At 41.0% G+C, this 26,942-nt stretch overlaps 1 protein-coding gene across 1 annotated transcript in view; it reads left to right on the forward strand.

The window, feature by feature from the left end:
- Positions 1 to 26,942, forward strand: part of PGM5 (phosphoglucomutase 5) — a 186,248-nt gene that overhangs the window by 151,818 nt on the left and 7,488 nt on the right. Inside the window, exon 10 of the mRNA XM_065908232.1 lies at positions 1,449 to 1,583. Within this exon, the coding sequence (XP_065764304.1) occupies positions 1,449 to 1,583 (135 nt within the window). The remainder of the gene's footprint in view (positions 1 to 1,448; positions 1,584 to 26,942) is intronic.

Raw genomic sequence — 26,942 nt, forward strand, 5'->3', positions numbered from 1 at the left:
AGGTGGTTAAGAAAATAGTTTTGCTCATTGTGATAGAATATTTTAGGCTCATGGAGAGCACATACTGTCTTTATCATCATATACCCAGAGCTTAGCCCTGTACCAGATCTACGAGGGTCACTGTAAAATGCATGCCCATGAATGACTCCTGGGCAAAAGTATCCTGTTTGCAAAACTTGTGCCACAGAGCGATTGAAGGCACATGCCAGGAAGGGACATGGCTCCTTGTTATTACACATATTGTGGCAGACATTGAACCACTCAAAAAGAGACTAAGCTTTTTATTTTGCAATTGGAACAAAATATGCTTACAAAACTTAAAAGGCAGAAAACTGCTCAAATGGAATCACAGTGTTTTCCAGCGATATCACCAGATCAGGGTAGGGGTAAGAGATTAGCAATCAGGTTCATGTGGCATGTATGAATATTTTTAATAATGGCTTATTCTTGACAAGCAGGATTTGAGGCCAGAGAAGTTTCCAAGTAAATTTCTTAGGGAAAATGTCTGCTATCAGTGTGTCTGAGACTTCTGCTTTTTCAGAATCAACAAGCAACCAGACATATTTTGTTCCTGCCTATCTTTCCTCTGGCCCCAGTCAATAGGTTTGTTTATAACAACTTTATCAGTTGTCTTAAAAAAACAAATTTCCTTCAACAGAAGTCACAATGTGATCTCAGTCATATTTTTTAAAATGTTGCTGCCACTAATAAGAGATGCATAGAGAATGGATGCTGTTCTGAGCCAAAGTCAAATAGTGGGCAGTATGTGAGATACTGCTGCAGCTCTGCCCCCCGCCCCCCCACACTGATGGCCAGGTCTTACGAGCAAGAACGAAAAAGAGAACAAAGAGGATGAGGCTGCACACAGAAACCCTCAAACCCAGCAAAAGCTCCAGCCCTGAGTGTTTCACTGTAGGACTTCATGGCTCCCAGGGAAGTGTGGGAACGTGGGCAGAAACAGAGAGGAGGTGAAGTTAAAGCCAAGTCTGACATCACGTGGGGGTAGCTTTGATGTGGATAATTTGTCTCACTGTAACAGATAAATTGCCTACCTGATTGCATCCAGCAGATTCCAAAGAGACAAACTTTGGCTCCAGTGACACTCATTAAATATCACCCCATTCTTGTTACCTCCACGTCTTTCTGATTTCCACATTGCCAGACCAAGGGAGCTTGAGCATCTGTCCATAGTGTTGTTCCTAATCCCACCCTCCCCAACATTCACCAGAAAGCAACAGAAACAGAATAGAGATGATAGATAACCTCAAGGAGCATCTGGATTTACCTCACTGTTCCGCTGGAGTGACTATAGAAAGCCAGTTATAAGTTGTCATGCTGCTGAGCATCTTTGGAGCAGAGAGAGATGCTAATCTCCAAAGCCAGTATTGATCATTTTTACATGTATGTTTATTTGTTCACTGATCCATCTTTGGTGTTCTTGCTCTCAGGGCCTGAGGATCATTTTCTCTGATGCATCTCGGCTCATCTTCCGCCTCAGTTCCTCCAGTGGCGTGCGGGCCACCATCAGACTGTATGCAGAAAGCTATGAGAGGGATCCCAGCGGCCATGACCAGGAGCCCCAGGTAACACAACAGAGTTATGCTCTCAGCCCAGTGTATCTTACACTCATGGAAAATTTCAGGAGCTCCAGTGGGCCTTTAGTGGGGGAGATTTTACTTTCTAGAAAGGCATATGGATAGCTCCAGCCAAAAGCACACTTAGAATGTCTCTAAGTAAATTTAACTCTTTCATTGCAGTGTTTGAAACAGAAAAATTGCTCTCGAGCATCTATGGGTTTAGACCAGCGTTTCCCAAACTACTTGCTTCCCGACTGTCCTGTAGTTTTTGGATTGTAGTGACCTCAAGAGAGGCACCTTGTATAGATAAGCTGAGGAAATTTTGAGTTAGTCAAGCTGATCCAACTCCTCAGAGCCTTGACTATACTCATTTAAATGATCAGTTCCCAAGTGTTTGGAAAGCTCCGAGTTGGATGGTGACCTTGAGGTGCCAGTACAGGTGCCACCCTGGACTTCCTGAGGTCGCTGCCTGGCCCGGGGTGAGAAGAGGGCCCAGGGCTGCTCTGATTTTAAAGTTCAGGGAGGACACTGACAAAGCTGGGCTGGCTTGAGTTTAGCAGAGCCCTCTCAAGTTGTCCAAAAAGGGCAAATTAAAAACTCACTTAGAAGAGCAGCAGCACAGCCGTATCCCACTCCCAAATTTGTTAAATCTCCAGGCAACATTAAGTAATACCAGAAAACCCCCACTCTGATGTTGGGGACTTGCAGGCACACTGCAGGCTGCCCCTCCCTGCCTTGATCTCTAGTTTAACCTGGGTTTTGAGGCAGAATCTTCGATGAGATGTTTCCTTGCAATGAAAACACTGGTTCCCTCTGCGGCGCTTCTTTCGTGCAGAAGGAGAGGAGCAAAGAAAAACTCATTGCTTCTCAGTTTAGTGTTGCCCAGAACTTTCAGTTATAATTTGCCATATTTGTGCCCTGGAAGGAGTAAAATACCAAGAAGGGTTATCTTTCCTTGTCAGTAATTTAGTGGTTTTTAATTTTTAAAAAAAATTGCCTCTTTCTTTGGAGAATCTTAAATAATTTGGTAAAAGTGGTACCATAGATTCTTACACCTGACCCTGTAACCAGTAGATCTCTCTGGAGTAAAATTATCTAAAGCAGGAGACCAAGAGCTATCGTTAGGATCACTGAGAGTTTGAAAGGGCAGAGCACAGGGCCAGCATTGAGACTCTGGCCTTTCCTTCTCAGGATCCCAGACTTTTCATGCAGGGATGTGCCACTGTCTGCCAACATAATTTGTTAGTGAGTACTTTTCATGCAAGATAGTACCTAATCATGCAAGAATTGGAGGCCATATAAAAATTCCATATAAAACTCTTCTACATCTCATGTTGGGAAGTGAGATTAAAGCGAGGGCCTGAAAGTCCAGAGCTATGTACCGGGTGAGGAATGATATTCCTGGCGTCACCAACTCTGACTCACTCTGACTCAAGGCTATTTTTTCTCAACATTCTTTTCCCTATTTGCATGGGGTAAGTGGTTATGATGTTTGCTTATTTTTATTTACCTCTGCACTAAGTGCAGAAGTATGATGTCTAGGCCATTAGACATGTGTAAAAAAATCCTATGCGCATATGAGTGTCTCTCTGAGGTAGTCCCACAAAGCCAAGTGGTGTTAGTTTTTTTAGGCTTCCTTTGAAGCTGAAAGCCATCACAGGCCTGCTGCTAGAGGACTGTGGTAAGTATCTACATCAGTCTGTGGGTAAAAAAAAATAAAAACATAAGTAATGCTGGTTATAGTTGCCATGGCTATGTTATTATCCATTCCATTGGTTTAAAAAGTTTGCCATTTTGAATGACTCAGAAATCCCTTCATTGATATGGCTCTTCTGATGACTGCTGTTATTTCCCTTTCTAATCGTAAGTGAGGGTTTTCTCAGTCCTTGCTAGATGGGCCTCAGAATGTTTAACTTACAATCTAGCTAAACATTTTAGCTTAAAAATAGATTTCCATATTCAAATACCAGCCTTCATTGACTCATCACCTTCAGGCATATTACATGATACAGTTCAGTCAAGATAAAATGTAGAGTAGATTTTAAAAGACCCTAAGGAAAAGGAAACACCGTTTCTCTGCAGGCCCACCTGGCTCAATTACTGCTGACCTATCCCTCGGCGTCTAAGTTTAACCACTGGGGGCCCCCTTCCAGCATTACTTTCCAGGACCACTTGCCTCTGCTTTCCAAGAGCTCTGGAAGGAAAAATCTGCAGTTAACTGTTAACAGAGATCAAAGATAAGACCTTCTGCTCCAGCTGCTAAGATTATTACTAGTCCAGGATTGGCCAGACAACACCAGCTTGTGACGCTTTCTCAGTCACAGAGACCTCTTCCATCCTTCTAGCTTGTTCTGACTTAGAGCCTGGAAAGCAGAGAACAGATGCCCCCACCTGCCCCCTCCTTGCACTCAGAAGCCTATAAAAGTACCTCTCTAACCTACAGAGGTTCTATTGATACTCTTATTCTAATTCAACAGGTATTTATTTTGATGTTTTACCCACCCTAATTTAATACTATCTCCATTTAAGTTATTTAATAAGAAGATTCCCTTATTGTTGTTATTCAACAAGAGATCTTCACAGGTGGCATGGTGGTGGAAAAACAAACAAAAAAAACTCCACCTGCCAACGCAGGAGACACAAAAGACACAGGTTGGACCCCTGGGTCAGGAAGATCCGCTGGAGTAAGAAATGGCAACCTACTCCAGTATTCTTGCTTGGAAAATTTCATGGACAGAGGAGCCTGGCAGGCTCCAGTCCATGGGGCTGCAAAGAGTTGAACACGACTAGGGCACATGCAAGGAGTTCCCTTTAACTAGCTTATGAGCATCTGGCTCTTTTACTTTGCATATGGATAGTTTCTTTTCCAGACATTTTAAACACATGTGAACAGAACATGTTTTAAACATTTATGCTGTGATTGCCTTGTGGAAGTATTCATAACTATCCTGGTGATGCAACTAGGAAAACTTGTGATACAATCTATATGCACATAAGTCTCTACTCCTGTGTGTAGATTTTCCATGTGGGTCCTTTTGTCTAACAGTTATTATACCATTTGTCTTAAGTTGTGTAAAATAATCTCTTATCTACACCAGATTAAAAAATTCTATTTACATACACCTTTGGATTGATAGTGAGGGGAGAAGGAAGTGGGGAGGGCTCTGATGAGATGAGAAGGTACTTGCCTTGCCCTTACCCTGTGTCCTTGGTAAATTAGGAGGGAAAGCTTCCAAGTCCTATTTCTGGAAGATTACATAGTTTTAAAAATACAAGATTACTTTAATTTTACTGGCAATCAGTAGGGCTTCAGTGAGCCCTCACACCAGCTGGGAATAATTTGGAAAAAGGGATGAGCCAAAATAATTTAAATTCACAGGTAACCAGAAACAGTCCAATTGTTTCCATTTTCTTTCCCATCAAGTTTATTATCAGGGCCACTATATTAAGCTTTTTTTTTAAACTTCTTTCCTTGTCCCTTTGAACCTGAGGGTGGAGTAACTAATGAACAATAAAAGATCCAAAGGAAAAGGAAGGAGAAGTTTTGCTAAAGCCTGGGGTAATCACAGGCTGATAATCAGTTCCCTACTAATCAGCAGCTGGCTTTGGTACTTTAATTGCAGAATATAACCATGCCCCACCCCACCTAGTCACTGGAAGGAGACAGATTTTCTCTAACCGTCCTTACAAATTGAGGGAATGTATGTATGTATTTCTGATAAGCTGTACATAGAATATTTTAAAAACTAATATCTAAGCACCAGAAGTTTCTGCATTGAATTCATCTGATGTTTTCTTCTACCTGTTCTTATTATGACTTTATAATCTAGAAATATAAAGCCCAGAGCCCTTTTGTATTATGTTGGAAAAACATATAATTTATCTTCTAAACTACAGTACTTCTGAGAGTGAAATGGGGGCACTGATAATCACTGTGTTGAGACTATCCCCAACACATCAAAACAGATGGTTCCTCTAGCTATGCACCTCCATGCCGTCTTAGATCTGCAGGTCTTTTTGCAGACAGGTTCTTAAAAGAATCAGCAGTTTAAGCCCAATAGTACAAAGAGAGCAGGCCAGGGAGAGTTAGATCAGTGACTCTAACCCAGATTGCACGTCAGAACCACTTGGGGGCCTTGGCGAAGATGCCATGACTGGGCCTACTCCCAGAGACTGACTTTAATTATTCTGTGTAGGCCTCTAGTTTTAAAAAAGCTTCCTATTAATAGGTGATTCTAATTAGATGAGCATATTAAATACTTTATATATACTTGTATATATATACAAGTTTACATTACTATACTTGTTTGTGTGTGTGTGTGTGTATGTGCACATGTGCATGCACATGCACTCAGTTGTGTCAAACTCTTTACAACCCGATAAACCGTAGCCTGCCCGTGAAGTTCTCTGTCCGTGAAATTCTCCAGGCAAGAATACTGGAGTGGGTTGCCATTTCCTACTACAGGGGATATTCCCAACCCAGGGATCAAACCCATATCTCTTGTGTCTCCTGCATTCAGTTCAGTTCAGTCGCTCAGTCGTGTCCGACTCTTTGTGACCCCATGAACCGCAGCACTCCAGGCGTCCCTGTCCATCACCAACTGCTAGAGTCTACCCAAAGCCATGTCCATTGAGTCAGTGATGCCATCCAACCATCTCATCCTCTGCCATCCCCTTCTCCTCCTGCCCTCAGTCTTTCCAGCATCTGGATCTTTTCAAATGAGTCAGTTCTTCGCATCAGGTGGCCAAAGTATTGGAGTTTCAGCTTCAATATCAGTCCTTCCAATGAACACCCAGGACTGATCTCCTTTAGGATGGACTGGTTGGATGTCCTTGCAGTCCAAGGGACTCTTAAGAGTCTTCTTCAACACCACAGTTCATAACCATCAATTATTCGGTGCTCAGCTTTCTTTATAGTCCAACTCTCACATCCATACATGACTACTGGAAAAACCATAACCTTGACTAGACGGACCTTTGTTGGCAAAGTAATGTCTCTGCTTTTTAATATGCTGTCCAGGTTAGCCATAACTTTCCTTCCAAGGAGTAAGCGTGTTTTAATTTCATGGCTGCAATCACCATCCTCAGTGATTTTGGAGCCCAGAAAAATAAAGTCAGCCACTGTTTCCCCATCTGTTTGCCATGAAGTGATGAGACTGGATGCCATGATCTTAGTTTTCTGAATCTTGAGCTTTAAGCCAACTTTTTCACTCTCCTCTTTCACTTTCATCAAGAGGCTCTTTAGTTCTTCTTCACTTTCTGCCATAAGAGTGGTGACATCTGCATATCTGAGGTTACTGATGTTTCTCCCGGCAATCTTGATTCCAGCTTGTGCTTCTTCCAGTCCAGCATTTCTCATGATGTACTCTGCATATAAGTTAAATAAGCAGGGTGACAATATACAGCCTTGACGTACTCCTTTTCCTGTTTGGAACCAGTCTGTTGTTCCATGTCCAGTTCTAACTGTTGCTTCCTGACCTGCATACAGGTTTCTCAAGAGGCAGGTCAGGTGATCTGGTATTCTCATCTCCTTCAAATTTTTCCACAGTTTCTTGTGATACACACAGTCAAAGGCTTTGGCATAGTCAATAAAGCAGAAATAGACGTTTTTCTGGAACTGTCTTGCTTTTTCAATGATCCAATGGATGTTAGCAATTTGATCTCTGGTTCCTCTGCCTTTTCTAAAACCAGCTTGAACATCTGGAAGTTCATGGTTGCTTTTTTACCACTGAGACACCTGGGAAGCCCAAGATACTTATATACATATAAGTATATATTAACATACATATACTTTGGTATACATATATTTTATTGTGTTTAAAAATCACCTGGGGCTCTGGCTAACCTTATCCTGACTCAGGTTTGGGGAAGACCAGAGAGTCTACATTTCTAACAAGCCCCCAGTCGTGTTGTGCTGCTGGTCCAGGGGCTATACTTTGATCAGCAAAGAGTTAGATGAACCATGAAGCCCTAAAAACAAGACCTTGAAAAAAATCTTATGGAGGAACTTAATTTTTACTCAAGTTTTCCTCCATTTTCAGAATTCAACTTTTTTTTAAAAGTATAGTTGATTGACTTTGAGATTTTTAAAATGGCAGAAGGGGGAGCATCTGTTTTTAGTGCCCTTCACTGTCCTCTAGACTTCCCATTTGCCCACTGGACTCCACATGAATGTTTTCTAGACATCTCAGCTTGATGTGTACAAATCTGAAGTTCTGCCAGCACCTCCCCCTTCCCCTCCCCAAACCCTGCTTCTTTCAGTTTCTTCATCTCAGTAAATGGCATTTTCATCCTTCTAGTAGGTTTGGTTAGAAATCTAGGATTCATCCTTGACTCCTTTTTTTTCTCCCTTTCCTACTGCGCATCCAAGAGCAAGTCCTATCAACGTGACCTTCAGAACACGGCCAGAGTCTGAGCCTGTCCTCTGCCCCCACTGTGGCCACCCTGGGCCAGGCCGCTCTCCTTTAGACGCCTGCAGTGCTCTCCTCACAGACCTCCTTCCTTCCACTCTGTCCACTCCGGCCCACACCCTCGCCTCAGCACAGCAACCAGAAGAACTGCTTTAAAAAATGTCAGATCACCTCCTTGCTCTAAAGTCCTTCCGGGCTCCCCGTCTCACTCAGAGACTTGCCAGACCCCTTGCTGTGATCTCAGATGCTGCTGGAAACGGCCCCTTTCTCCCTTTCACTTTATCTCCTCCCTCTTGTCCTGTTTCTCTCTCTGCTCCAGCCATTGTTCAATCAACATGCCAAGAACACTCTGCCTCAAGACACTTAACAGTGGCTGTTCCCTCTGTCTGGAATGCTTTTCCCTCTGAAATCTGCATGGCCTGCCCCTCATCTCCCCATGAAGGTTCCCCTGACCACCCTACATAAAATAGCCCTCACAGCTGAGCGCAGCTTAGCTCCTTTGCCCTGCTTTTACTTTTCTCTGTAGCTCATAGTCCCATTGCACATATATATTTACTTACTTGTTTTATTGTCTGTCTCCACCCAGTTGAAGAAAAGCATCAAGAGGCCAGGGCTTAATTGTTTTCACTGTATTCCTAATGCACAGAGTACCCCCTGGCATATGGTAAATGTCCAGTACAGTTTTGCCAAATGAACACAACATACAGTCCCTGACTTATGATGGTGCAACTTAATTTTTTTACTTTTTCATGGTGTGAAAGCTATAAACTTTCAGTGGAAACTGTACTTTGAATTTTGACCTTTTCCCAGGCTGAGTCTCACCTCCCAGTCAGCCACACAGTCTCAAAGGTAAACAATCAATACACCTACAACCACTCTCTATCCATATAACCACTCTGTTTTTCACTTTCAGTACAATATTCAATAAACTACATGAGTTGTTCAACACTTTATTATAAAACAGGATTTGTGTTAGATGAATTTGCCCAACTATAGGCTAATGTAAGTACTCCAAGCATATTTAAGGCAGGCTGGGCTAACTGATGATGTATATGTTAGGTGTGTTAAATGCACTTCTGACTTACGGTATTTTCAGCTTTGTTGTTGTTCCTTGATCAGTCACTAACTAGTGTCTGACACTGCAGCCCCATGGACTGCACCATGCCAAGCTTTCCTGTCCTTCACTATCTCCCAGAGTTTGCTCAAACTCATGACTGTTGAGTTGGGTGATACCATCCAACCATCTCATCCTCTGTCACCCTCTTTTCCTCTTGCTTTCAAGCTTTCGCTGCATGAGGGTCTTTCCCAATGAGTTGGCTCGTTGCATCAGGTAGTGAAGTGTTGAGTTTCAGCATCAGTCCTTCCAATGAATGTTCAGGGTTGATTTCCTTTAGGATTGACTGGTTTGGTCCCCTTGTAGTCCAAGGGACTCTCAAGAGTCTTCTCCAGCACCATAATTTGAAAGCATCAATACAAAGTGCTGAGCCTTCATGATCCAGCTCTCACATCCATACATGACTACTAGAAATACAATAGCTTTAACTATACAGATCTTTGTCAGCAGAGTGATGTCTCTGCTTTTTACTGCACTGTCTAGGTTTGTCATAACTGTCTTTTCAAGGAGCAGTCATCTTAATTTCATGACTGCAGCTACCATCTGTAGTGATTTTGGAGCCCAAGAAAAGAAAATGTCACTGCTTCCATTTTTTCCCCTTCTACTTTCCATGAAGTGATGAAACCAGATGCCATGATCTTCGTTTTGTGAATGTTGAGTTCTAAGTCAGCTTTTTCACTTTCCTCTTTCAATTCATCAAGAGGCCCTTTAGTTCCTCTTCACTTTCTACTGTTAGAGTGGTATCATCTGCATATCTGAAGTTGTTGATGCTTCGCCCAGCAATCTTGATTCCAGCTTGTGTTTCATCCAGTCCAGCACTTTGCATGATGTACTTGGTATAGAAGTTAAATAAACAGAGTGACAATGTACAGCCTTGTCTTATACCTTTCCCAGTTTTGAACCAGTGAGTCGTTCCATGTCCAGTTCTAACTGTTGCTTCTTGTTCTGCATACAGGTTTCTCAAGAGACAGGTCAGATGGTCTGGTATTCCCATTTATTTAGGAATTTTCCACAGATTGTGATGACTTTGGCATAGTCAATGAAGCAAAGGTAGATGTTATTCTGGATTTCCCTCACTTTCTCTATGATCCAGCAGATGTTGGCAATTTGATCTCCGGTTCCTATGCCTTTTCTAAATCCAGCTGGTACATCTGGACGTTCTTGATTCATATACTGCTGAAGCCTAGCTTGAAGGATTTTGAGCATAACCTTACTATCATGTGAAATGAGTGCAATTGTATGATAATTTGAACATTCTTTGTCATTGCCGTTCTTTGGGATTGGAGTGAAAACTGACCTTTTCCAGTCTTGTGGCCACTGTCAAGTTTTCCAAATTTGCTGTCATATTGAGTGCAACACTTTAACAGCATCCTCTTTTAGGAGCTGAAACAGCTCAGCTGGAATTCCATCCCCTCCACTAGCTTATTTGTAGTAATGCTTCCTAAGGCCTCCTTGACTTCATACTCCAGGATGTTTGGATCTAGGTGTGTGACTACACCATCTTGGTTATCTGGGCCATTAAGATTTTTTTGTATAGTTCTTCTGTGTATTCTTGCCATATCTTCTTAGTCTCTTCTGCTTCTGTTAGTTCCATACTGTTTCTGTCCTTTATTGTACCCATCCTTGCATGAAATGTTCCCTTGATATGTCCAGTTTTCTTAGGGGATCTCTAGTCTTTCCCATTCTATTGTTTCCTCCATTTCTTTGCATTGGTTATTCAAGAAGGCCTTCTTATCTTTCCTTGCTATTCTCTGGAACTCTGCATTCAGTTGGGAATGTCTTTCCCTTTCTCCCTTCCTTTTTGTTTCTCTTCTTTCCTCAGCTATTTGTAAAACCTCCTCAGAAACCACTTTGCCTTCTTGCATTTCTTTTTCTTTAGAATGGTTTTGGTCAGCTCCTCCTGTATTATGTTCTGAACCTCTGTCCACAGTTCTTCAGGCACTCTGTTTACTAGATCTAATCCCTTGAATTTATTCATCAACTCTACTGTATAAAATAACAAGGGATTTGATTTAGGTCATACCTGAATGACCTAGTGGTTTCCCCCACTTCTTTAGTTTATGCCTGAATTTTGCAATCTCATGATCTGAACCACAGTCAGCTCCAGGTCTCATTTTTGCTGACTATATAGAGCTTTTCTCCATCTTTGGCTGCAAAGAATATAATCAATCTGATTTTGATATTGACCATTTGATGAGGTCCGTGTATAGAGTCATCTCTTGTTTTATTGGAAGGGAGTATTTTTTATAACCAGTGTTCTATTGAGAAAACTGTTAGCCTTTACCATACTTCATTTTGTACTCCAAGATCAAACTTGCCTGTTACTCCAGGTATCTCTTGTCTTCCTACTTTTGCATTCTGATCCCCTATGATGAAAAGGACATCTTTTTTGTTGTTAGTTCTAGAAAGTGTTGTGGGTGTGCATTGAACAGGTCAATTCAGCTTCTTCAGCATTAGTGGTTGGGGTGTAGACTTGGATTACTGTGATGTTGAATGGATTGCCTTGGAAATAAACCAAGATCATCCTGTTGTTTTTGAGATTGCACCCAATGACTGAGTTTCAGACTCTTTTGTTGACTATGAAATGTCTACTGCATTTCTTCTAAGGTATTCTTGCCACAGTATTAGATATAATGGTCTAATTCCCCCGTTCCTGTCCATTTTCGTTCACTGATTACTAAGATTTTGATGTTCACTCTTGCCATCTCCTTCTTCGTTCAATGATTACTAAGATTTTGATGTTCACTCTTGCCATCTCCTTCTTGACCACGTTCAATCTACCTTGATTCATGGACCTAACATTCCAGGTTCCTATGCAGTATTGTTTTTTATAGCATCAGACTTTCTTTTCACCACCAGACATATCCACAACAGAGTGTCGTTTCCTCTTTGGCTCAGCCTCTTCATTCTTTCTGGAGCTGTTTTTCCGCTCTTCCCAGTAGCATGTTGGACACCTACCGGCCCCGGGGGGCTCATCTTCTAGTATCACATCTTTTTGCCTTTTCATGCTCTTCATGGGGTTCTGGCAGAAAGAGTACTAGAGCAGGTTTCCCATTCCCTCCTCCAGTGGGTCACATTTTGTCAGAACTCTTCACTATGACCTGTCTGTCTTGGGTGGCCCTGCATAGCGTGGCTCATAGCTTCATTGAGTTACACAAGTCCCTTTGCCATGACAAGGCTGCGATCCTTGAAGGGGAATTATCAATGAATAAGTTTTTTTTTTTTTAATTATTAAAAGAATAACATTCTAAATGCATACCAGTTATGTTTTATACCTAATAGGAAAGTGAATGGTTAAAAACTTGGAGAGTGAAGTTAGAAATTGAAATAATGTGTGCGATGGTGGAAGTTGGAAATACAGTGGAATTCAGAAGTGACACATAAATGCACACTAACTTAGACATTCATTTTTTTATTTGAAAGTGTATATATATGTATATTATGTGTACATATGTTACATGTTTGTGTATGTGGTATATATGCATATGCTCTGCTGTGCTTGTTCACTCAGTCGTGCCCAACTCTGCAACCCCATGGACTGTAGCCCACCAGGCTCCTCTGTCCATGGGGAGTCTCCAGGCAAGAGTACTGGAGTGGGTTGCCATGCCCTCCTCCAGGGCATCTTCCCAACCCAGGGACTGAACCTAGGTCTCCTGCATTGTAAGCAGATTCTTTACCATCTGAGCCACTAGGGAAGCCCATTTATGCATATACACATCATGTATACATATGGCTTTGGAATCATACTAGGTAAATATATATCAAAAACACTGTGTTGTATTTAAAAAGAGAGCCAGCACAGGGATGTATTAATAGCCATACATGCAAGGCAAACCTTGAAATACTTCAGTTTTCTCCTCATAGTTTAGCCTGTATTGCTGTAGTCTGAAAGTATAGGGGAGGGTGGGGTGATGTAGAGAGAGTTTAGAGAAGAAACACCCGGTTGAAGAGTTGGGATGTACACTCTTTGGCCAAGTTAAAGAGTTGGCTCATTTTGCTTGAGAGAGACAGCCATGACCTGGAGGTATTCAGGAATTTAAAGAATAATATGATGCTGAGAAAGATGACCAGCTGTTCTCCATAACTGATGAATATGTAATTTGAGGAAATAAATTCAAGCTGAACTGGAAAGAATTCAGACTGACTATTAGAACAATTTCCCAACTCTGAGGGCTCCTGCCCAATTAAGATGGCTGGTTTGTGTTTTTCTGGAAGTCTCCATGACCACATAGACTCAAATAAGTTTTAGAAGTGGGCAGGGGTGGAAGGAGCAGAAAAGATAGCATTTCTATATGTTCTTCAGCTTAAAAATTTTGATTCTGTGATTATTCATTTAAAAAAAAAAGAAAGAAGTCCTAGTTAGGTGGGTTAGAGTTCCCTCTTGTGGCCTAGAAAGGAATTAAGTACAACTGTGTTCTCACAAATCAGAGTCACTAGGAGCCAAATTAAAATTGAGAAGTAAACATGTATGGGTTTTCTTTGCTTTTTTTTCATTTAGGTGAATTGCCCCCTTAAATAAAACATCAAACAGTCCTTATTTTTCTTATTTGACTATTGAAATCTGGACTCATGTTCTGCCATTACTATGATTGTTTTCCCTGGAACTGAGACCCTTTCTTAGAATGGTCATCTGACAATGTGTGATAAACTCCCTTGGTTTGGCAATTTGGCAGGTGTTTTAAAGGGACTAGTGACTGTCACAATCCAGGGCTGTTTAGGATTTTGATGACAATGGGTCTTTCCCTTGGCCTCTGCTGAGATCACAGTTCTCTTCAAGGTACTGAACACATGCTGGTTTGGGGCAGAGACCCACCCTATCCACCTGCGCTGTGGTCATTTTAGGACTAGAGGGAAAGTATGTTCCTTGTTGACAGCTTACTCCCACTGTAAAGCACTCATGTCAGTCCCACCAACAGAGCCTATCTCAAGTCCTTTTTTATATACCATATAACACCCCCCCCCCAACTGCCCACCCTGCCCTTGTTCCAAATCTCCCAAGGCTATCTTGGTATTGCTGATTTATCCTAAGAACTTAGTGGTCTTAAGAAGCAGATGAGCTAAATGTCATGCCTTGATCCTGACTTTGGGTCAATTTTGAATTATCATTTAGAGACACAAAACTCTTGAAAATAAATTATATTTCCTCTCCCTATGTCCCCATGTGTCATTCAAAATAAAAAACGAAATTAGCTTTTAAAAGATGTAAGGAAATCTAACAACACTGACTTTTTTTCCTTATGAGGCTATTTATTTTGGGGCTTCTACTTTGCAGCGCCCAAGGCACATGTTTAACCAGCTATTGGTTAACCTGGTGCTGCTTTTGTACACAAATCAGAGCCTTCTGGATCTGGTTTACTCAGCCTGAAAACGGAGCATGAATGAATTTGCCTTGGTCACACAAGTACAGAGGGTCACTGGCCGTAACTCCTCTTGCCAGATGAGTGGATTTGACAGGCTGCGGCCAGCACAATCTGGCTTCCCCAGCATTCTCTTTGTTCCAGCCCAGATGCACAGCACAGGCAAGTTTTCTTGCCTTTCAGCAAAAAGCTACTGAAGGCTCATTGGCTGGCAGTGATTCAGGCTTTCTTTGAATCAGTGCCCTTCTTTGGTGGATAGTAAAACTTTCGCTCGTAAATGAGAGTGTATCTTGGCAAATTAACACTGGTGGTGAACCCAGAGATAGTCTGTGATCTTCAGAAGAAGGCTCAGGAGGAGACCATGCACTCAAGCAGCCTTAGGAGGAAGAGGCATCATCTGGGTTCCTCACCATGATCACACTTTTTCCCCATGATGAACGCAAGATCTGGGCAGTCAGGTGAGGAATATACCTGTTTCACTCTCCTGTCTGCTCTTAGCTGATTTTAAGTTTGATGCCCTAATCTGCAGAAGAGACACCCTATTGAAGAAGCAGAAGACCCAATTGAAGAAAAGATGGGCTCGCCATCCTTTGTTTTTGCTTCCCGGGAAAGTTGAGAGGTGGAACACACTTCAGAGAGCAGCATTTCACTGCCAGAATGCTTAGGCCTTAGGCAGGAGGGAAAGCAATGGAAGGTTTATGAAACTCTCATTTTACTATTATTGGTTTTTTTGGGGGGCAGGAGTAGTGGTTGGTTAGTTTCATTTCTGAACATTTTTGTTGGTAGAAGTCACCGTGTCAAGGCATTGTTTGGTAAGTATTCCAAACTTAATTATAGGGGGAAGGGAGGTAGATGAGACTATGAGAGTGTCTTAAAATACAGGTTTTATTATTGTTTGGATATGGTGAGGCCAATAAATTAGGACATGATTTGTCCCTGAAAAGATAGCTTGTTACCATTCCCAAGATGAGGGGCCAAGTCACTACATGCAAGGCCTCAGGAGGAAGCACCAGGATTGGTTATGAGGCAGAAGGAATGCGGGGGGAAATAATGTAGATAAGAGTTTTTATTGTGGTTTCCGTGGAAAAGAAGAAGTGAGGCAGGGTTCATAGGCTTAGAATTGGCTCGTCTGAGTAATTTCAGCAGGTTCTGGGGAATAGGCACTGTTCTTCGCTGTCGGGTACCTGGCCCTGGGGTCATTAGGGCTAGTAGATGCTGGTCTGAGTTTGAGAGCCCAACAGAGGAAATGGTTGGGGTGTGTGCTCTGGATTGGTTGATGTGATTATGAAAGGTGTGCTTCCAAGAGAGCTGTTTGCTATCCCTAGAAATTAGCTAACCCTGAAAGAGCAGTCCCTTCCAATGTCAGCAACATCCTAAGATGTCAAAGCATCAGAACGAAAGACATATCTAAGACAAAGAAGTAAAAAAACAGTCACTTTTTCAGGTGAATGAAACTGTGGCGGCATCAAGTATTTTGTTTTTTTCATGTACCATATTGAGGCCACATGACCCACTGTTGAAAGATTGGGCTTCAGAATCCTACGTCTTTAATCTGGAGCCCTGGTTCTGCCATTTTCCAGTTCTGTAATCTTGGACAATTAGTTTCTGTAAATTTCAGCTACTTTATCAATCACAGAGAAATAAAAATACTTTTAATTTCATAGGATTATTGTGGTGATTACATGAAATAATTCATATGAAGAGTTTTGGACATGCTTGGCACATAATATTATTGTTCTTGCCATTATTTTTATTAATAGCGATGTAGACCATATTTCTGATCATGTAAGGATCAAAAAGGCCCAAAGTAACTAGTAATTTGTTTTGAAAATGGAATTAACCTGTTGTGTCTTGTCATCTTCCCTTAAATTCTCTGAGCACCAACTGGATCTATGGGAGATGTCCCAAGAGAACTGGCAGCCACTAGAGATGTTGGTCTTATGAGAGGGTGCCAGGGCTCTGTGACACAATGTTTTAGTTACACAGCACTGTGTTGAAAGGTTCAGAAATGAATTTGAAATTCCTTTCCTGTCTCTCCATTCTCCTTTCTTTTTCTCACTCCTCCCATTATTGAGAATTCGTAAATTCACAGAGCTAGTGGAGCTAACTTGCCACCTTCCTAGCTTGATGCAAGAGATACTGAGTTGTGTTGCTCAATAATTCTGTTTTATCCAAGATAATGTGTAATTGGTTGGTTGTTCCCATCTCATTTGCAAGAGAAAAAAAAATGATTTTAAAGACTAGAGTAAGTGTGAGATGCAGAAAAGGTTTCTGGAGTCTCTGTTGCTGGCCATGAGGCATGTGCTTGCTGGCTTCAAAGCATTAAATACAAAAGTTAGTCCCATGAATTGGGAGATGGGTATTGACATATACACACTACTATATATAAAGCATAAGGACCTACTATATAGCACAGGGAACTCTACTCAATACTCCATAATGTCCTACATGGGAAAAGAATCTAAAACAGAGTGGATATGTGTGTAGGGATAACTAATTCACTTTGCTATACACCTGAAACTAACACAACATTGTAAATTAACTATGCTCCAGTTAAATATTTTTAAAAAAATTAGTCCCGTGGAGTAGGTGTTAGCAAGCTTTCTCTGTAAAAGCCATGTACTGAATACTTTGTTTTGCTCACTGTGTTAGTTTCCTAGGGCTGATGTAGCTGCCACAGACTGGGTGTTTCAACAACAGAAATGTATTGTCTCACACAATTCCGGAGACTAGAACTTCAAGGTCAAGGCGTTGGCAGGATTGGCTCCTTCTAAGGGCTGTGAGGGAAGGATCTGTTCCAGGCTTGTCTCCTGGGTTTGTAAATAGCTGCCTTCTCCCTCTGTTTCTTTATATGATCTTCCTTCTATGTGTGCCTGTGTCCAAATTCCTCATCTTATAAGTAGACCAGGCCTATTGGAGTAGGGCCTCCCCTAATGACTTCATTTTAATTTGATTGCCTCTGTAGAGAGCTTGTCTCCAAAGATGATGACACTCTGATGTACTTCAGCACGTCAGGACTTCAGTATGTGGATTTGGAGGGGGACACAGTTCAGCCCCTAACACTTGTCATCCCGTCTGTGCTGCAGCTTCTCACCTGCTGTTGTAGCATAAAAGCAGCCACCGACGATACATAAATGAATTAGTAAGTTTATTTATTGAATTCAGATTTATTGAATTTCATGTAACTTTCACAAATAACAAAATACTCTCCTGATTTTTTTCCAACCTTTTATTTTTTTTGGTAATCTTTTTTTATTATTATTATTTTAGGTTCGACCCTTGAATAGTGAAGGATCCCTAAATATTTTCCTTTTGGAGACAATTAGATTAATATATTTCAAAAATAAGAAGACAAGTTAGAAACAACTTCTTAGTAAAACTTCTTCTAAGAAACCATGTCTCTAGCTGAATGCCCCAGGTCGCAGAGCCAGTGAGTGGAGAGGGTCTGCCGTGAATGTCTGTGCCCTTTACACGAAATCTTAGGATGTGCTCCTGGCAAAGTATTTCTCTTTCATCCTCACATAGCAGTAGAGATAAAAACGTTTACTTGTGGTACACTCCAGCTATTTTTAAAGCAGGACTGCTGGTTGTTTTCCAACCTTTTAAAAACACAAAAACTGGTCTTAGTTCACAGGGTATTCAAAAACCAGGTAATAGACCAGGGTTAGTCTGAGGACCCTAGTTTGCTGATGCTGGCCTTTTTTAACTTTATGCACAATTTCTGATTACATTCAGTGAAGCATACATCCAAATGAGTTTGGTTCAACAATGGATTTTGTAAAAGGTACAGTTACATTTGTATTTACATGTGTGTTTACATACAGAAGTGAATTCTGTTTTCAAAAAAAAAAAAAAGTATCAAATATCCCTGGAAATCACCAAAATTGGCCTTCTGAGATGGAGCTCCCTGGCTTTTGATTGCTGCAGAACATGAAAGAAAAGTGTCTTTGAGCATATTTGTTTCATGAAATTGAATTACTTTTTCAGGTGTTTGGTTTCTTCTAGGAAGGATTTCTTCTTTTTCCTATTTAAAGCAATTGCTTATAAATGATTTTCAGATGGGCAACCCTAGAACTATGTTGAAAGACAAAGGAAAACTATTCAGGAAGGACTTCATGGATGAATAGAATGAAAAAAGAAAGAGATGAGAGAGAGCTCTGGTCAGTACTTAGAATGCATGGGCAGCAAGTGTGGGCTATTTTAGTATTTGTGCACACCCAGGAGTGCCCTTATGTGTTCTGGTGTGAACGGGGCTTCCAGGAGTACCTAACATAGTATGATTGCATTTCAGATGCTTTCTCAGTGACCTTCAAACCCACTCCCCACAGAAGCCCCACATCCCTTAGGAAGCCAAGGCTGTTGCTGCTTTTTGATCTTGGTTTTCTCTGTTACAAAGTTGCTTTGCTTAGTTATAACCTCCGGAATTACAGTGAAGATGGGCAGTGTGGTGTTCCACAGAAGTTAAGATACCTTGGTAACAGACTAAGATTTTCCAGTTGTACATTTTGTACTGTCTTTAACCACATGGGCATTTCTCTACTAGTGGATCCAACTACTGACCTGGACATATTAACATAGGGTATTCCATTTTGATATTGCTCAGAATTTGCAGTCCTGATGAATTCACCATGCATGTAATGACTAAGATTTACTAAAAAGTTTAAAAGCAGATATAATTTATACTCTTTCTGTCAGTATTTGAAACTCTTGCAACCTAAAGGGCAGTCCTTGGCCTAGCAGCATTAGCAGCAGTAATACCTGGTTGCTTCTTGGATGCAAAATCTCAGGCCCCACCCCAGACCTGCCAAATCAGATTTTGCATTTTAACAAGCTCCCCCGGGGATCTGTGTCCACATACAAGACTGAGCATTCCAGCTGTGGTGATCTTCAGGGTCCTTACCTCCTCCACTTCTGCTTGGCAGGATTGACTTTCCCTTCAGACCAGACGGCTTCCCTGGTGGCTCAGATGGTAAAGAATCCGCCTGCAATGCAGGAGACACGGGCTTGATCCCTGGGTCTGGGTCGGGAGGATCCCCAGGAGATGGGAATGGCTACCCACTTCAGTGTTCTTGCCTAGAGAATTCCATGGACAAAGGACCCTGACAGTCTACAGTCCATGGAGTCACAAAGAATCGAACATGACTGAGCAACTAACCCTTTCACTTTCTTCCAGACAAGTCCCTCTAAAGCCCAACTGCTAGGAGGCATATGTAGGGGTAACTGGCCTCTGCTACTATCTCCTCCTCCTGGAAAATTACAAAAAGTGCAGAAAATAACCTACAGTGTCCCAAGAGCTTTGAAGACATGTTTCTGCTTCTCAGAACACTTAACAAAAAACAAAACAAGAAAATCAGTTTCACTTTGCATCTCTATAGAAACCCTACCTCAGTATCAACTCCACAACATTAGACTGTGTTTTCTTCACACAATTACAGTAGTCATACCGAGAGATTCAAAATAACCAGAGGGTGAAGAAAGTTCTGATTCAGTTTTTACCAAGATAGGAAACCTTGCTAAAGTTGTGGCAGACAGTCTAGCACTACTTCAATTATTAATACCAGGTAAAGATCATAGTGTACTTCAAGTACCTAAGGGTGATATGGCAGCCGAGTCTCAAAGGCAAAGTCCATAGAATAACACTTTCTTTTGTTAAAAGTGGAAGACCTTTTCAGTCACTGCACACATTAAATGCATATTCACCGTCCATAAATTCCGCTCACAGTCTTTCTGTCTCGAGGAGGACATCCTTTAATTCCACTCACACTCCTTTATGTCTTGAGGAAAGTCGGTCCTACCATCTTAGAGCCTGGAGTTGAGGATTCCTCTCTATGGCTCCGGCAGCCTCACAGCACAAGTTCTCTTTCTTCCCTCGTCGCTTTAGCTCCTCATGCTCTGTGTAGTGTCCTTGCTAACTCACCGCTTTAGATGCAGATACACCCTGAAGGAACGTGTTTCGAGTGCAGCCATGTCTGTTCCTTTGTTTTCAGCTTTGTCTTGTTCACCTGCCGTCTAACTGTTCATGCTGGCTGGATAGAGGAGCCACAGGTGAGCACAAGCAAAAAGGAAGGGATTTCCTGGGGCCCAGAGCATCTCACTGATGCAGAGAGATTGTAGTTCTGACTGGAGTGGCCTTAGGTGTGTTTTATTCAAAGAGCTGAGTACACTTGTGATATTCCTCATGTTCTTTTATCTAAGCTTCTATCAAAAAAAGATCATATGAGCTTCATTTTGTGGGCAAGGAAGCAGAAAGCCGTGGGGTTATTATGTGTCTACCAAAGGTTAACCTGCTAGGGCTAGAATGCCAGTCTACTCACTTCTGCCATGTTATTATAGCAAGTCAAGCTTCCTGCTTCAAGAACAACAACAGTAATATTCGTTAGCATGTATCACTTACCTGCCTGTATTAGGCTGGGTGAATGCTACATGTTTTGTGTGTGTTATACCTAATTCTCACCACAGTCCAATGGGATAGGTACTCATCCATTCTTGTGCAAATGAGAAAACTTTGGCCCTGAGAATTTGAATAACCTACTGTTTCTAAGTGGTATAGCCCTGCACTCATAAAATATATATTCACTGTCCATAAATACCATCCACAGTCTTGATGCCTCTTGGAAGCCTCTTAGAGTAGAGGGCTCACTTCTATCATTTGAGAGCCTGGTGTTGAAGATTCTGCTGCACTGTCTATAGAATGAGATGGAGGGTGCTAACAGTATCCTAGGTCTGTATGTTATTTCTGTATGTAATTTTTTCAAACAAAATGGTTGTTAAACGATAAAAGATTATAAAGCACCTGAAGAGAGAAAGCAATGTGTACCACAATCAATAGAAAACAGAGACTAGAAAGAGGGTAAGACATGTGAAGGATACACTGAGGTCTAGCATAATTTAATTGGAATCTCAAAAGGAGAGGAACGATGGCAGAGCAGGTAAAACTTGAAAACATAATAGCTGAGGATTTCCCAGAACCAATGAAGGAAAACAATGCACTGATTCTATAAGCCCAAACAGGATAAATAAATTCACATCTAGACACATCAGACTAAAACTGCAGAAACCCAAAGACAAAAAATTAAAATCTAAAAATCAAAATCAAAAACAAAGTTGTTTGATTGACAGCTAATTTTTCAACAACATTGAAAATCAGAAGGCTGAAATAAAATAACTGACAGTCTAGAAACTATCTCTCTAAATTGAAAGCAAAATAAAGACATTTTTAGACAAATTAAAAACTAAGAGACTAGACTACCAGAAGATCCACACAAAAAAAGATTCTCAAAGATATTTTTCAGTTAGGAGGAAAATTATCCCACATAGAACTTCAGAGATGCATCAAAGAATAAAAAGCAAAGTTAATAAGATTGGTTTATATGAACATTAGCTATGTAAGACATAAAAAGTAATGTCATAATGCTGAAATTTTTATCATATTCAGATTATAAAGAACTAAAATATTATAAAGAACTAAAATAATATTATAAAGCCACTAGGCTTCCCTGGTGGCTCAGTGGTAAAGAATCCACCTACCAATCAGGAGATGCAGGTTCGATCCCTGGGTTGGGAAGATCCCTTGGAGAAGGAAATGGCTATCCACTCCAGTATTCTTGCCTGGGAAATCACATTGACACAGGAACCTGGTGGGCTACAGCCCGGGGCTGGCAGAGACTTGGATGTGACTTAATGTGCACGCAAAATGTACAACCACAAGAGTTCTAAGAATCAGTGACAGTAATCATAGTTAAGGTATACTAATATCCTTGCATATCTTAGAAAAAAGTAAAAATATGGATCATTATTAGACTTTGATAGATCAAGGAATGCTTTTGTAATTTCTAGGTAACCATAACACACACACACACAAATAGAAAGGATAGAACTTCTGGTCTAAGAGAGGAAAACAGAGAATAGCTTTAAAAATCAAGAGAAGAAAGAAAAACAGAGCAAATAATAAGCTTGTAAGATGGTAGATTTAAATACAAGCATATTTGTCCTTGCATTAAATGTGGATGAGCTAAATGCTCCAAGGGAAAGACAAAGTCTGGATTTTTTTAAAAAGGCAAAAGCTGTTTATAAGAGATTTGTTAAACAAAAATACAGAAAATTTGGAAGTTCAAAAAAATGGAGAAAGCTACATACTAATAATAACCAAAAATCTGACTTTATTAGTTTCAGGTTAAAGTCAAAAGTATTGCTAAATATAAAGAGGAACTCTTCAAAATGATCAAAGGTTTAATTCCCCCAGGAAGGTCTAACAATTTTATATTTATAAGGCAGAAATTTGATAAAAGATAAGAAGAAATAGAGAAATGTAAAATAGCCTTGGAATATTTTAACACCCCTCTCAGGAATTATTAGAACAAGGTGATAGAAAAATTAGTGAGGCTACGGGATAGTTGAACAGCATAGTTAACATGCCTTATTTAATGACATGTATGGATGCTACACCAAACAACATCCACATGTAAATTCTTTTCATGCCACAGGGAACATGTATGAAAATTAACTATATACTAGGGAATGAAATGATATGGAGTATTATCACAAGGGCAATTAATTTAGAAAATAATAACAAAGTGGATACAGAAAAGCATTTGATGTATGCTTTTTAAAATCATCTATATTCATGATAAAAATTTCTGCAACTGGGAATCAAAAGGAAGTCCTTTAATCTCATAAAGTACTGCTAAAGAAAACTCTTGGACATAGGCTATATGTGTTGACAGTATGTCATGCTAATTAGGGAAACAATTTGATATGTTCATGTAGAACTCAAATCCTCAAGGGCCCCAGAAGTACAAGCATCAGTTTTACTTGTAATTCAGGTGTAACTTTTACGTACTTCCCTGTGATTGCTGTATTTCACAGTTCTTAAAAAGACCATTTTTGAATAGTGTACTGTGAACAGAGAAACTTTTTACAGCAAGGCATGAAAACATTATTTTTAATACTCATAAAATGGAAACATTTTCCTCAGTAGAAGGGCAGTGTAGGGTAGTGAGATATAGCCCAACTTTGCAGTTAAAATTATGGCAGTAACTGGCTTCAGAGCTCAGCCCTGCCATTTACCAGCTGCCATGTCTTTGAGCAAGTGATGTAATGCCTCTGAGCCTCAGTTTTCTCATTTTTAAAATGGGGCTAATACTACCTACCTCACATAATAGATATATCTATCATAGATTACATAAAGATATAACCATCTACTGTAAAGATTAACTCAGTGCATGAATTTGGAATACTGCTTGGCATGCAATACATAGACAGTGTCAGCTATTAAAAACTACTAAAGAAGAATCAAAACTTTAGCACCCAAGGCACAAACTATAGATGAAAGCAAGAGAAGGCATTTCATTTTCCCACAACTTTCGCAAACCAGTAAATCAATTCTGTCTTCTTGTATAGCCAATTCTATTGCCTGTGACTTAAACCCAGCCAAGAAACAGAACATCCTCTGGCTTCCAAGACTGCTTAGACAAGAGCAGGAATTATGTGATGCTCATATGTGCAAGCTGCATGTTTAGCAGGGTGAGGCCTCCTGGCAGCCTTCAGTGACAGAGCCACAAGTGCAGGCAGGGATGCTGCTGAGGGCCAGGCTGTATCTCAGTTCATGCTTACAACAGTTCTGTGGAGCAGGGACTATTCTTAGCATCCCAATTTCAAAATTGATGCACAGGGAAAAAAAAAAAAAACCAAGGATACACAGAGACATTAAGCATCTTATCTAGTGAGTGCTGGAGGGGGATTTAAGCCCAAGCCTAATAGATCCAGGTGTGCAACCAACGTACTATAAGTCCTCTCATTGTACTTAAGTCTTAACTTCTTTCCCCACTTCCTGAATGGTCAAGCAATGTATCAACCTAAAACACTGTTTAGATGGTTCACCTTTTGCTCTGATTGGCTACTCTTGCTTCACAAATCACCCTGACACTTGGTGGCATCCTACAACAATGATTTCAGCATGCTCATGGGCCCTGTAGGCTAGGAATTTGGACATAACAGAGTTGGGTGACTTGACTCTGCACCCGAATGTCTTAGAATCTCCAGTGGGAAAACTAAAAAAACTGGGAGTGACTCAGATGACTGGGAGCCAGAATCTTCTGGAGATCTCTTAACCATTTTGGCCTTGAAATAGTCATCATCTTACACGAGAGGTTGCTGAGGGCAGAATGGGGAAGCCGCCAGGCTTCTGTGACCAAGACTCACAAGTCATAGAACAGCACTTCTGGCAAACTCCATTGGCTGAACAAGCCTGCCAAGTTTCGAGAGAAGAGGGACTAGACCCCACCTCTTAGTGGGAAACTGTTAACATCATTTTTATCCTTTTAATTGGGATCATAATATCAATATAATAAAGATGGTCCCAGGCCTAAAAACCAATGATGGTTCAGCAGCATAGAGTTCCTAAGACATATTCTCTTTCTCTATACCTTCTGGTTTGGAAAATGTTTTTGAAATAAGTGTTATAAGTGTTTATACAACAAACAAAAAAAATTATGTTTAATCACAAATAAATGTGATTTCAATAGCTGTGTGTGCATCAGAATCATTGTGGGAGCTTGTTAGAGCTACACATTCCCTGTCTGGTCCCTGGATTCACTGAAACAGCATCTCTATGATGGGAGCCCAGAGGAGCATCCCCAGGTGATTCCTATCTCATCCTCAGGTAGCCATCTGCTGACCAATCTTTGAGAGACTGCTCCTAATGATTTTATTCTGTCTCTAAGGAGCAAGGCATTCTGGGATCTATATGCAGAAACCCAAACTGAATCACATTATTGTTCTAACCCTAGGAATCTAGTTGTTTTAAAATGACTGTGGCTACTGATAACCTAGATCCTGGCTTCAAAAGAGGAGGTGAACAACTACAAAGAGAGTCCCTTGAGAACATGAACTGGAGGGTGTTGTGTGTGTGCATGTTTTAAACCTCTGCCTTCAATCTTGGAGTTACATTTTGCTAACAGTTTTGCAAGTGGGGAGGTGGGCAATCTAGCTTCCCTTTAAACTGGCAAGCATATTCTCATCAGGAAAACCTTTGATGTCTATTGTGGAGTTTCCCAGTAAAGAGAAACATGAAGACATGCTAGGGACATTGGAGGAGGTAGGCAGAAAGTGTGGCAATCTGAACCAGTCAGTCATTTACCATCTTTTGCCATGTTTTTGGTGGCAGATAGGGGGATAGAAAGAAGAGAGGAAAGAGGGAAAGGAAGAGAGTGACCAGGGGAGCAGTTCTGTGAAAGGGAAGCTGTGAACTCTTGCAGGTCAGTCTGTGTTTGCACAACAGGACAATGAAAGGCCCCCAAGATTCTGCTCGGCGCCTTTCAACTGTGCCCCCGAATGCTGGCCAGCACACGTGTGTGTATTCTCTCCTTCTCCAGCCTAACATGATACTTCTGAGCCTGGACCCAAAGGCAGCTCCAGTTTGAATAAGTAGGAAAAATGGCTTCATGACTCTTCTGCTTGATTTTGGATTTGTGACCTAAGTGCTGCCGTTCCCCTCCTAAAGTCCCAAGTCAATCATAAAAATGGGGGAGAGGGGTAGAAGGAGGCCGAGCAGGCCTGGGCCGTGTGGTTTCTGTTAGGCTCATCACTGCAGTCCCAGTACGCTAGTTTAGTTTCTGCTTTGATTGAACTTCTTTGGGAGTCTCTCATTGCTCATCTCCTGAGATGATTTTCTCCCCCTCAGAAGAGAGCTTTTATGGAGGCCTGTTTTCTTATATTTGCAAGATAGATGGGCACCCACAGGGAGGGAGCTTGGGCTTGGAATTCAGATTTATCTATAGTCATTTTTCATATTCTGTATTTTGGTTAATTTTAGGTCCATTTTGGATCAAGACATGTAGATTTGTTACATGAAAGGGGGATTAAATTTAGGAGCATGGTTGTATGCATTGTATTAATAATAAAAGAGCAAAATGTTTGCAGTGTTTACCATTTTCATTTAACTTTTATTAGCAAAAGAAATTATTTTTATTTGCTTTCAGTAACAGTTTCTCTTCTAGATGCTTCTCAAATGGATTTAAAATTATTAGTCATCTTTGTTAGTTAAAATATGGGCTCCTGGAAACAGGGCGGCATCTAGCCTGTAGGGTTCCTTTTTGTGAATTAGAAAAAGGCTCCCTCACGAGGAACGCACAGGATAGTGAGACTGGGAAAGAGCATCTTTGTGAAAAGACAAAGGCAGCCTGTCCTCTGATTCAACTCCTTGCTAGGACGCCTGCCCTGCTGAGAGGAGCTGGCATACACTTCCACCCTCACTTACCTCTTTGGGCCAGGCCCTTATAAAGTGGCCCTGTTGTTAGTTACAGATTCCAGGACATGGCTCTCTCTGGTACATTATGTGAGTGTTTGGGATTTGAGGGGCAATGTAATCAAAAACTTCCTCCCTACTGTAGAGCACAGGGAACTATACTCAATATTTTGTAATAACCTATAAAGGAAAAGAATCTGAAAAAGAACAGATATCTACATATGTATGTATAACTGGATC

The sequence above is a fragment of the Muntiacus reevesi genome, chromosome 17 (assembly GCF_963930625.1).
Source record: "Muntiacus reevesi chromosome 17, mMunRee1.1, whole genome shotgun sequence".
Lineage (NCBI taxonomy): Eukaryota > Metazoa > Chordata > Mammalia > Artiodactyla > Cervidae > Muntiacus > Muntiacus reevesi.